The sequence below is a fragment of the Euprymna scolopes genome, chromosome 7 (assembly GCF_053919585.1).
Source record: "Euprymna scolopes isolate OS-2025 chromosome 7, ASM5391958v1, whole genome shotgun sequence".
Lineage (NCBI taxonomy): Eukaryota > Metazoa > Mollusca > Cephalopoda > Sepiida > Sepiolidae > Euprymna > Euprymna scolopes.
Genome location: NC_136488.1, coordinates 113,428,331 through 113,443,753, shown reverse-complemented (window position 1 = coordinate 113,443,753; position 15,423 = coordinate 113,428,331). Strand labels below are relative to the sequence as shown.

General features: G+C 24.9%; 1 protein-coding gene across 24 annotated transcripts in view; it reads left to right on the top strand.

Annotated features, from left to right (window-relative positions):
* The window catches only part of LOC145279892 (protein scribble homolog), a 772,271-nt gene that overhangs the window by 456,353 nt on the left and 300,495 nt on the right, over nucleotides 1–15,423 (top strand). For all 24 annotated transcript variants that reach the window (XM_080131386.1, XM_080131379.1, XM_080131375.1 and 21 more), the window contains one exon: nucleotides 775–855. In XM_080131386.1, the coding sequence (XP_079987512.1) occupies nucleotides 775–855 (81 nt within the window). The remainder of the gene's footprint in view (nucleotides 1–774; nucleotides 856–15,423) is intronic.

Here is a 15,423-nt window from a genome sequence, read left to right as displayed (position 1 = left end):
CCTTAGCATGAAGGAACAAAAAATGCATCTTTTTCTAGTTATTAGATTTGAGAATGCTGCCTGTGCATTTATTTTGGTTTGTTAATATATTTGTTGTCTTCACATATGTTCTTGTGTTAAAAAAATTTTTTTTTTTTTTTTTTCAATTTCTAATTGGTTCTTGAATCTTAAGATTTATGTTTGTAACATTGCTGTGTATGGTTTGTAATTGTTTTTATAATTTGATTTTCTGTGTGTCTGTGTCCTTCTTAATCTTTCAATTGAAAAACTTTTAAATACATCAACCCATGCATTATAACTTTTAGATTATTGCATCTGCTCTACTGAAATAATTTTTGAAATTTCTCATGTAAATAATAAAATTGCTGTTAACTACTTCTGTCATCTCTTTGCTCAGTTCAGTCACATATGTTGATAGATCTGATGATTGTACACTCAACTTATTAAAAAAATTTATGAAAAATCTTAAATGGCGTCATGGTAATCTTGTTAAATAAAAACTGCAAATGAACTGTAAATGTTACCATTTTTTATGTCTACATCAAAAGTGTTTTCTCATTTTAAATATTTAAGTAACATTTTAAGGAAAATTTTTTAATGAAAAGTTAGGGTTGGAATACTTTTTTATGTGAAAGAGATATAAAAACTATAAAATATACATTTTAGAGTTAATCTTTTTTTTCTTTTTTTTTTACATTATTATTTTTGCAAAACCGTTTTCATAATTGATTTTCTTACTGAATTTTATCAGATTTTTTTTCATTTCATTTGCAGGCAATTTATATTTCTCGTATTGTGGAAGGAGCAGCTGCTCATAGAGATGGAAGATTGTTAGTTGGAGATAGAATCATTTCTGTTAGTATCGATATTTTTCTAATTTTCTGTATTATGCATGTTTTACATTCTTTGACTAAATCGACATAAATACAGTAAGATACATTTGTTTGAACCATCTATGACGTGAATGAGCTTTCAAGTTACACTCCACATCCACGTTAATGTTTGCTTATGCAAAAACTTTGTGCTTGAGATCATATAAACCGATAATAATAAGACGTATTTTAAATAATTAATAAACAATTGATTGAAAAAAACAATTTGATCTTTAAAATATAATGATTACATAATAATTTATCTGCCTTTTACTCTCTCCTTCTCTCTCTAAGTAGATTAAGATAAAATCTGCACCTTATTTATATTAGTTCCAAGAAAATTTGGCATACGATCATTTCTAACATGATTTGAAATATTTTATCTTGTATCTAGCAGAGTTACCCAGTTTTGCTTGGGCCACATAAAAATAAGTTGATTTTGACTATATTTGCTAAATGATTTTTGTTTTAATTTAATTATTTTTACTGTGCAATAATTTATATTAGTTTGAAATAAGTTAAACTTTAAAAAACAACATTGTTTTAGTAAAAAAAAAGTTCCTCTAATAATTTATTTTGAGCCAAGTAAATAATACAAAATACTAAACAAAAAACATCATTTAACCCTGTTTAAATGCAAAAGCTTATCAAAATAAATGTTTTCAAAATATGTTAAGAATAAAAAACAAAACATATGCCGTAAGGTGAACATGAATGCAAAAACAAATATTTCTCAGTCAATGTCTAAACTCATTGGGCCACAGCTACAGTCATGATGCCATGATGTTGCAGATTTATGTTGTTAACAAGAGGGAAAATGGCTCATGCATGTGCAGATGCTGAAATCATTTAGAAAGAGACCATTTTACGTTACCTCCCCCATCATATTCTGAGGTTGTTAAGATAGAAAAATGATTTTTTTTATCTAAATTTCCAAGTTCCTGCCCTTTAAGAGTACCAGAATCATTCTTATCTACTTCAAATTCCAAAAGTTTTAGCAGACATACAAACACACATACATACACACTAACAGACATCTCTTGTTTATATAATAGAAGATGATTCCAAAAAGTCTCTCTATCCACATCCCTCTTAACATCACACATAGATCAAGCAAGAAAAACTTCCTAATTTAGTATTAAAGAATATGTCCATTTATGGTTGGAAGATAAAACTTATATAAATTATACCATTCTATTAATAATATTAATATGAATTTGAATTATACATATGTATATATTATATATATATTGTTTTATTTTACTTCAGTCGACATTCTCAGAAATCACAGGACACCTTCCTAGGGACTAACACTTGATCTCTATGTTAGATGCATAGATATTTGAATATTCCATTAAAGTTCTTTAAGTCTCAAACACTGAGTTGGAAAAGAAGTTGAGAACATAATTTTCTTCTTCCCAATTGACCATTTAAATGTGTTATTGTATGGTTTCATGATCTTATTAAATTTCAGGACAAGAATTAATCAAATCTGATGGAGTATCCAGCTTTGTGCTGTTACTTCATCACCTAGAGATGATGCACCAATCCTCATAAAAGCCAATGTGAGTTAGTGGGTCAAGGAGATCTTATTTGGGCCATGAATACTATGTGGTTTTGAATATTTAGTCATGACTTACATCTAGGGAAAAGTTTACTAATGCCAGGTTGCACCGCAAACCCCTGTACAGTGAGACTTTATACATTCATGGATAGTCTAGTATTGAACTATTTACTGTCAATGACACTGCTGTAACTTGCAAGCACTTTTAGAACTTTGAGTAGCCAGGACGTAACGTTCTGATGCGCTTATCAACTTGTGGAACAACCATAGGAGCATTAAAATCATAGCAGCCAGAAAGCCATGCTCTGTATTAGCGACAGTCTGTTAGTATAACACTACACCCAATGATAATCTCTGATCTTCCATAGTCATGACTGATGCACTTTATATCGTATCTGCAGAACGCTCAAGACTCACAAGAAGGTGGCTTTGTTTTAGTCAAGGTCCTATATGGTAGACATGCAATGAAATTTAGGACGAGCTGTGTAATAAAGTTGATCAGTTCAAAATTGGCATGGCTTAATGGCATACCACGTCATGTAAACGATTTATGTTCTTTTCAGTGATCATATCTTTTCCTCTGTTGATAAAAGTGACTTGGAGAAAAGTGAGCAGTTAATTAGTCACATGCATGGAGTGATCCTTCCAATTTGGAGGTGGATGTCAAATGATATTAAATGAGTCTTGAGAATGATTCAATTGAAAACAAGAATGTTTTTACAGTTAGAAGCAGAAAGAGAATGTTTGAAAAAAAAAATGTAAATCATTACAATGGACATATTAATTTATAAAGAATAATTGTTTCTTCATATTAAATTTTAATGATTTTTTTTTCTTTCCTCGTGGCATCTACGAAAAATAAGATCAGTGCATTCATCTTCCATATAATATGAGATTTTCAAGTTACGTGCTGAGCAGCAAAATCATTACCATATTATTACTATTATTTTTGCTATTTTTTCTTTTGAGGATAAGAGCCATTCTTTGAAGGACATTTTTATCTTGTACCTCTTGTGTCAAATAATAAATGTTGTCAATTTTAACTTTACATTAAATTTACAAAAGTTAACTTTTTTCATTTTTATATATATATAATATATATATATATATATATATAAATATTAGGGGTGAACCGATTAATCGGCTGATAATCAGTAATCAGCCTAATCAGCCACTTTGCCAATTAATTGGTAAATTCACCGATTAATCGGTCAATTATTACTTTTCTCTTTCCTCTTAAATTTAAATCATTTCATCACTGCCAAGTGACTCATCAGATAACATTAACTTAACACAGTAACTACTAATTCAACTTAACATTTAAGTAAGTGTCTGATCACTATTATGGCTTTTTGTCTTTATTAACTAAAATTACAAAAAAACAAAGTACAATTTCCAATTCTTAAATAAATATACTTAAATAATTAGATAAGAAAAAAGAAATTACAAACCAAGTACAAATTGTAAGTGAATAACTATAAGCTGAAGTTCTGCACCTGCTGCTGCTCTACTTCCCTATTCTTGCTGCCTCCTCTGCTCTCATAGTCTCCTCAGTATTTAAAGTTGAATACTTTTAAGTTGTAATGTAAAAACATTAAGAGTTTCTCCATTCTCAGGACACATCCTGTTCCTTGTAGGTTCATACACATTACCACCTGTACTAAAGAGCCTCTCACTTTCCACAGATGAAGGTGGTGCGCTTAAATATTCTGAAGCCAGTTTACTCAGTAGTGGTAAGGTTCCCTGTATCTTCTTTCACCACTGAAATGGATCATCATCTCTTGCGAGTAGTAGTAAAGCTACATAATGGTCAAGTTATTTTTGTGCATTTAATCATAAGAGATTTACTCCTTTTGAGTTCAGATTGTGATTCTTGTATTTCTGTTGTAGTTGCAGTTTAACTCAACCCTAAGTTTTGATTTGTTACTGTAGGCTTATTCAAAGCTAATTCATCAAACAAAGGTGTGAAAGAGGTACAGTTTTACTTTCACTTTAATCTTCTTTACCCTCAACTTTCACAGCTTGAAGAAGTGTATCCTGCCAATTCTGCTTCATTATCATCAGTAGAAAGTCGAAGATGTAGAATTCAATACTTAGTGTTTTCCATGTCATTCTTTGGAAATATAAATGTGAATCTTGGATCTGGGAAAGTAAACACACAAATTTTTATCATTTAGATTGGATGAAAATCTTGTTTCCATTGATTCATTGATTCCACTAAAGCCAGAAATATGAGAATTAAATTGGACAGCTTTTCAAAGAAATAACTTCAAAGCCAAAATTGTAGGTATTATCATCGATATGGTTGAAGTTCTGTGACTTGCTTCTTTGGTGATTTCTTCAAATGGACTCAATAACTGGATAATTCTTTGAACAAGTTCCCATTGGTAAGTTGTGAAGATACTGTAGGGAAACGTGCGACTTACCTAATTAGCACGTGTGCATAATTCAACGGGTTGGTTGTTGAATGAAATGAATGAAGAAGAAAGAAACAAAAATGGCTGCCTTATCTCTTTATATGCCTGCAATGTGCCATCCGATATGCAAATGAGATGCTCCTGGTTGGAAATAAAAGAGGGTTGATTTTTTTAGAGGGACGTTCATTTTGAAGTTGGATTTCGAAGAAATAAGTCGAATTAGCAGAAGTTCGTTGAGCGAATGTGCGTTATGTATACAGAAGTTTGGAAGTTGGAAGTTTGGACAACAGTGTTAACCTTACCCAGGAAATTATTGGTGTGACGGGCAAAAGACATAACACTCAAGGTATTGAATTATAAGCTATTCCGGCTCTCGGTGTGTGGTGACAAAAAATGAAAGCCGAAATTGAATTACAAATAATTATACTTTTACTTCTTATACTAACCTGGTGATGAAAACATCTTTTGTGACATTTTTGCTGTTCTTTTGTCAGTTAGTTTCAAAGTTGCTATATTGTAATTTACATGTGCTTGTGCTTCTTCACCCTCAGTAGTGTAGTGTATCCTGCTGATTCTGCTTCATTGAGTGGAAAGTAGAATCCAATTCTAAATATGCTTTTTATGTCAATCTTTAAAGTAAATATTTGAATCATGGGTCTAGGAAAGTAGACACACAAGTTTTTATCATTTAGATAGGTTGAAAATCTTGTTTCCATTGTTAACCTGAATTGTTCAACAATAATAAGGATTCCATTAAAGTGAGAAGTACTAGAAGTACATTGGACAGCTTTTGACAGAAATAACCTCAGAGCTTAATTTGTAGATATCATTGATATGGTTAATGTTCTGTGACTTGTCTTGTTGGTGATTTCTTTAAATGGATTCAGGAACTGAATATTTTTTCGAACAAGTTAAGGTAGAAATCTTATCAACAGCACACATTACAAGAGCTTTTCATTATTCTTAATTTATTTTCAGCATATAACATGTGGAATTCCAACATGTGATCACATCTTGGATGAGTTTGTTTTTCAAAATAAAGCTGATCCTGTATTTCAGTTAATCTGCTAAGTGCTATATATGCATATATATATATATATGTATATATATATATTTATGCATATATATATATATATATATATATTTATGCATATATATATTTATGCATATATATATTTATGCATATATATATATTTATGCATATATATATATATTTATGCATATATATATATATTTATGCATATATATATATATTAATGCATATATATATATATTTATGCATATATATATATATATATATTTATGCACATATATATATATATTAATGCATATATATATATATTTATGCATGTATATATATATATATTTATGCACATATATATATATATATTTATGCACATATATATATATATATATATATTTATGCATATATATATATATTTATGCATATATATATATATATATATTTATGCATATATATATATATTTATGCATATATATATATATTTATGCATATATATATATATATATTTATGCATATATATATATATATATTTATGCATATATATATATATTTATGCATATATATATATATTTATGCATATATATATATATATATTTATGCATATATATATATATATTTATGCATATATATATATATTTATGCATATATATATATATATTTATGCATATATATATATATATATTTATGCATATATATATATATTTATGCATATATATATATATATATATTTATGCATATATATATATATATTTATGCATATATATATATATTTATGCATATATATATATATATTTATGCATATATATATATATATTTATGCATATATATATATATTTATGCATATATATATATGCATATATATATATTTATGCATATATATAAATATTTATGCATATATATAAATATTTATGCATATATATATATATTTATGCATATATATATATATATATATTTATGCATATATATATATTTATGCATATATATATATATATTTATGCATATATATATATATATTTATGCATATATATATATATTTATGCATATATATATATATATATTTATGCATATATATATATATTTATGCATATATATTTATGCATATATATATGCATATATATGTATGCATATATATATATGCATATATATGTATATATATGTATGTATATATATGCATATATATATGTATATATATTCATATATATTTGTGCATATATATATGTATATATATTTGTGCATATATATATGTATATATATTTATGCATATATATGTATATATATATGTATATTTATATGCATATATATGTATATGCATATATATATATATGTATATATATATGCATGTATATATATATGCATATATATGTATATGTATATATATATGCATGTATATATATATGCATATATATGTATATGCATATATATATATATATGTATATATATATGCATGTATATATATATATGCATGTATATATATGCATATATATATATGCATATATATACATGCATATGTATATATATGCATATATATGTATATGCATATATATGTGCATATATATATGCATATGCATATATATATATGTATATATATGCATATATATATGTATATATATGCATATATATATATATGTATATGCATATATATATGTATATATATGCATATATATATACTTATATATGCATATATATATATGCATATATATATACTTATATATGCATATATATATATGCATATATATATACTTATATATGCATATATATGCATATATATATACTTATATATGCATATATATACTTATATATGCATATATATATATATGCATATGTATATACTTATATATGCATATATATATACTTATATATGCATATATATATATGTGCATATATATATACATGCATATATATATGCATATGTATATATACATGCATATATATATGCATATATATATATACTTATATATGCATGTATACATACATGCATATATCTATGCATATATATACTTATATATGCATTTATATATACTTATATATGCATGTATATATATGCATATATATATACTTATATATGCATATATATGCATATATATGTATATATATGCATATATATATGCTTATATATATGCATATATATATACTTATATATGCTTATATATGCATATATATATGCATATATATATGCATATATATATGCTTATATATGCATATATATATGCATATACATATACTTATATATGCATATATATATGCATATATACACCTATATATGCATATATATATGTATATATATGCATATATATATGTATATATATGCATATATATATATGTATATATATGCATATATATATGTATATATATGCATATATATATGTATATATATGCATATATATATGTATATATATGCATATATATATGTATATATATGCATATATATATACTTATATATGCATATATATATGTATATATATGCATATATATACTTATATATGCATATATATATGTATATATATGCATATATATATACTTATATATGCATATATATATGTATATATATGCATATATATATACTTATATATGCATATATATATGTATATATATGCATATATATATATGTATATATATGCATATATATACTTATATATGCATATATATATGTATATATATATACTTATATATGCATATATATATACTTATATATGCATATATATGCATATATATATACTTATATATGCATATATATGCATATATATATACTTATATATGCATATATATGTATATATATGCATATGTATATACTTGTATATGCATATATATATGTATATATATGCATATATATATGTATATATGCATATGTATATACTTATATATGCATATATATATGTATATATGCATATATATATATACTTATATATGCATATATATATATGTATATATGCATATATATATATACTTATATATGCATATATATATATGTATATATGCATATATATATATACTTATATATGCATATATATATATGTATATATGCATATATATATATACTTATATATGCATATATATATATATATGTATATATGCATATATATATACTTATATATGCATATATATATATGTATATATGCATATATATATATACTTATATATGCATATATATATATATGTATATATGCATATATATATACTTATATATGCATATATATATGTATATATCTGCATATATATACTTATATATGCATATATATATGTATATATCTGCATATATATATACTTATATATGCATATATATATATACACTTGTATATGCATATATATATACATGCATATATATATATGCGTATATATATACTTATATATGCATATATATATATGCATATATATATATTCTTATATATGCATATATATACTTATATATGCATATATATATATACATGCATATATATATATGCATATATATATACTTATATATGCATATATATATATACATGCATATATATATACTTATATATGCATATATATACATGCATATATATATGTATATATATGCATGTATATATATGTATGTATATATATGCATATATATATGTATATGTATGTATATATATGCATATATGTATGTATATATATGCATATATATATGTATATATATGCATATATATTTGTGCATATATATATGTATATATATTTATGCATATATATGTATATGTATATATATATGCATATATATGTATATATATATGCATGTATATATATATATGCATGTATATATATGCATATATATACATGCATATATATATGTATATATATGCATATATATATGCATATATATGCATATATATATGTATATATATGCATATATATACTTATATGTGCATATATATATACTTATATATGCATATATATATATGCATATATATATGCATATATATACATGCATATATATATGTGCATATATATATATGTGCATATATATATATATATACATGCATATATATATGCATATGTATATATACATGCATATATATATGCATATATATATATACTTATATATGCATATATATATACATGCATATATATATGCATATATATACTTATATATGCATATATATACATGCATATATATGAATATATATGTATATATATGCATATATACATGCTTATATATGCATATATATATATGCATATATATATACTTATATATGCATATATATATGCTTATATATGCATATATATATACTTATATATGCATATATATATGCATATATATACTTATATATGCATATATATACTTATATATGCATATATATATGTATATATATGCATATATATATGTATATATATGCATATATATATACTTATATATGCATATATATATGTGTATATATGCATATATATATACTTATATATGCATATATATGTATATATGCATATATATATACTTATATATGCATATATATATGTATATATGCATATATATATATACTTATATATGCATATATATATATACTTATATATGCATATATATATATGTATATATGCATATATATATATACTTATATATGCATATATATATGTATATATATGCATATATATACTTATATATGCATATATATATGTATATATATGCATATATATATACTTATATATGCATATATATATGTATATATCTGCATATATATATATACTTATATATGCATATATATATGTATATATCTGCATATATATATATACTTATATATGCATATATATATGTATATATATGCATATATAATATATGCATATATATATACATGCATATATATATATATGCATATATATATACTTATATATGCATATATATATATGCATATATATATATTCTTGTATATGCATGCATATATATATATATATGCATATATATATACTTATATATGCATATATATATGCATATATATATATTCTTATATATGCATATATATATACTTATATATGCATATATATATATACATGCATATATATATATGCATATATATATACTTATATATGCATATATATATATACATGCATATATATATATGCATATATATATACTTATATATGCATATCTATATACATGCATATATATATACTTATATATGCAAATATATACATGCATATATGTATATATATGCATGTATATATATGTATATATATATATGTATATGCATATATATATTATGTATATATATATGTATATATATGTATATGCATATATATATGTATATATATATGCATGTATATACATGCATATGTATATATATGTATATGTATATATATGCATATGTATATATATGCATATGTATATATATGCATATGTATATATATGCATATATATATGCATATATATATGTATATATATATATGCATATATATATGTATATATAATCGACATCATTAAAAAAATGTAGAAAATCAGTTCTAATAAATGACAATAACCAATGGATAAAAACTAAAATGACAAATTCATTCTGCAGAGGCATCAGATCTTGTGAGATTATTCATTCTATATATATATATACCCTACAAATATCGGTTTATATAGAGATGATTGACTAGCTAAGTACATCGGCTCAAAAAACAGAAATGGTTGCAGACTCTGTTGATTAAGTTAAGTTTGGGAAAGTAAGTTGAAAACTAAAACCTATACAATACAGTGTCAAAAACCCACCGAATATATGTTACCATGACATAGGCTTACATAATCGGTGGGTTTGTTACAGTATTTTGTATAGTTTTTTAGTTTTAACTCACTTTCTCAAACTTAACGTAATCCACAGTGTCCGCCACCATTTGTATCTTTCAAATACACCGATAAACAGTTTTTCGAGCTGACTAAACGTTACATTAAATGAAAAGGGTTTGTATTACTAAACACAGATACAAAGAAGTTGTCAAAAAATAAATATATAACAAATAAATGTTATCAAAGGCAAGAAAAGTAAATGTTCTACCTAACTGGATAAGATTGTAGTGTTTTTATGTAATGTATAATGTTTAATCGGTTCAAAAACATGCAGTGTTTATCAGTATATTTGAAAAATACAAATCGCGGCAGACTGTATCAGACACATTAAGTTTGGGGATATTTTGGGAAAATGAGTTTAAACTAAAAACTATACAAAATACTGTTAGGAACTCACTCAATATATGTTACTGTGACGTAGGCTGACATATAATCAGTGGTTTTAAACTTTTGCTCGATACAGGTGACGACTTTTAAGAGTCCCTTTTAGTGATTACCTGGTTTGAGGATATTTGTACAACTAAATGATAACTCTGCTCCAAAAATCCGGTATTATTTTACTTTAAGGCTCGTCTCATGTTCGTATATAACAAAATATTTTATTGTAGATTTCGGGGTACTAAAAACGAATCTGCAAACCGTTTCCGTCGCAAAAAGAAAGTTTTCATGATATGAAGAAATTACTTTTTCGAAAAGTGGGTTATCACTTTTCAATGTAAATTTAACTTAGAATGAGCACCTACTTTCTGACCACCTGAGAGAGGGGCATTTTTCTGTGTGTTTCTTGGCTAAAAAGGTTTTTGTTTGATTTCTTTTGCATTGTAATAACCCCTGAACTCTGGGACTATTTTCCATTTCACAGCCACAGCCTTCTTTTATGCTACGCGCGAGCATAAGCGAAAGCTGTTTAGCCAATAAACATGGGAAAAGTCCCACCCTCTCTCAGCTGGCTAGAAATTGGGTGCTTATTTTAAGTTAAATTTACATGGAAAAGTGATCACCTACTTTTCGAAAAAGTAATTTCTTCATATCATAAAAACTATTTTTTTTACGACGGAAACGGTTTGCAGATTCGTTTTTAGCACACCGAAATCTACAAAAAAATTTTTTTGTTATATACGAAAATGGAATATTTTATCAAAAATCCGGGAGAAAATAGTTTTCAATAAAAACAGCAAATGAATTCGATAGAAAAAAATGGATGCTATTGTTTTTTAATTTTCCTGTGTGTTTCTTGGCAAAAAAGATGTTTAAAGTAAACGATCAGATCCCGATCTGAAACAGACGTTCCTTCGCGGACCAACTTTAAGCGCGTGATCCAGATGCGCCACTGCCAATATCGCCAGGAAAACCATTCTTTGCTCCCTGGGGAACGGCGGCTCCATGTTGTACACAAAATATCCTTTGTCGAGATCAAGCGGGCACTCGACATAGATGCGAGCCGTTACCTCTCTGATGTATTCCAGTAGAGCCTGGATCTGGCTGCAATGAAAAAATGCATGCTCGACCGATTCGAGCTTGTGTTCGTCGCAGCGCGGGCACCAGGCCCTCGTTTCTTCTTTGTACAGGCAGAATTTGTCGAAGAGGGGCAGTGCTTTTTGAACCAGTCGCCAGGTCAGGGAAAATTCTGAGTTAGTCAGAAAATCCCGTCCGGCGCCCAACTCCATTGAGAGCGGATAATTTCCATCGACCAACCTAACCGCCTACTAAGAGGATCCTTCGCGGTGCCCTCCACTAACTCCCGATATAGTCTCTTCCTAGGCTGATAGAGGAGACTAGTCCCCGGCAAAGCTCTAAGTGCGGTCCGGCATTTGGCAAAGAACTTTGACTTCCCCCTCGGTCTACGACGACCTTCTACCAAGGGGTCGAGTTTGAGATTGGGAAACGAGTTCTACTCTGCTATGTGTATATATATATACATATATATATGTGTGTGTGTGTATGTATGTATATATGTGTGCGTGTGTATGAATATATAGATATATATGCACATGTGTTCACCCCACTTCTTACCTTTCACCACTACCTCCTCTTCCTACAACTAACACCTCACCCCACTAATAATAATTTAGACTTCTAATGATAAGGCTTCCACCAGACTTTGGATTATTTTCTCTGGACCCACAAACAAATTTATACAAGAACTTGCCCGATTCGGATATCTACTCAGCTATGCGGATTACCAAATATACAACTTGGATCTTATTACCCAACTGCTGTAAAGAACGTCCACCATGGATTTTACCACGCAATCTGGATATACAATTTTCATATCCTTTTCTTCAAATCCTCTTGCTACAGGACTTCTGATTAATTAATTATTTTGACTTTGATTTTCCATGTCTCACTGACTTTAACAAATAGGTTACTTAACTTAATCAACAGAGTCTGCAACCATTTCTGTTTTTTGAGCCGATTAAACATTTTACATTACATTAAAACACTAAATAATTATTAGGTAGAAATATAACTTACCTTACCTTTCATTTATTTGTTTTTGACAACTTTTTCGAATCTGTGTATAGTAACCCTCCCCCCATCACTCAAATATCAATTACTAACTCACATTTTGTATACAGAAAAATAAAAAGAAAAAAAACACTTAGCGTTTCAACATTTTTGCTACGTTCAGCTTTATCCACTGATTGTTGGTAGAGCCCAAGCCATGATTGACGGTAATCCCGAGGATCAGGATCGATTTCTGCAAGAGTAACATTTTTTTCATTTTCGCTTTTTTTTATTCTTTTTTTTTTTGTTTTTTTTTTTTTTTTTTTTTGACTTTTTGGAGTGGATTGCTGTACTAAGAATATAAGAAACATGCATTTTCTCTTTTTATTAGAATTTTCCATTACACCAAATTGAGCCACAGCAACGCATGGCAGGGTACAGCTAGTATGTATATATATATATATGTATATATGTATATATATTTGTATATATTTATGTATATTTGTATATGTTTATGTATATATTTATGTATATATGTATATATTTATGTATATATGTATATATTTATGTATATATGTATATATTTATTTATGTATATATGTATATATTTATTTATATATTTATGTATTTATGTATATATTTATGTATTTATTTATGTATATATATATGTATATATATATATATATTTATGTATATATATATGTATATATATATATATTTATGTATTTATTTATGTATATATATATGTATATATATATTTATGTATATATATATATTTATGTATATATATGTATATTTATGTATATATATATATATATATATTTATGTGTGTGTATATATATATATATTTATGTATATATATGTATATTTATGTGTGTATATATATATTTATGTATATATATGTATATTTATGTGTGTATATATATATATATTTATGTATATATATGTATATTTATGTGTGTATATATATATATTTATGTATATATATATGTATATATGTATATATTTATGTATATATATATATATATTTATGTATATATATATATATATATTTATGTATATATATATATATATATTTATGTATATATATATATATATATTTATGTATATATATATATATATATATTTATGTATATATATATATATTTATGTATATATATATATATATATTTATGTATATATATATATTTATGTATATATATATATATATTTATGTATATATATATATATATATTTATGTATATATATATATATATTTATGTATATATATATATATATATTTATGTATATATATATATATATATTTATATATATATATATATATATTTATGTATATATATATATTT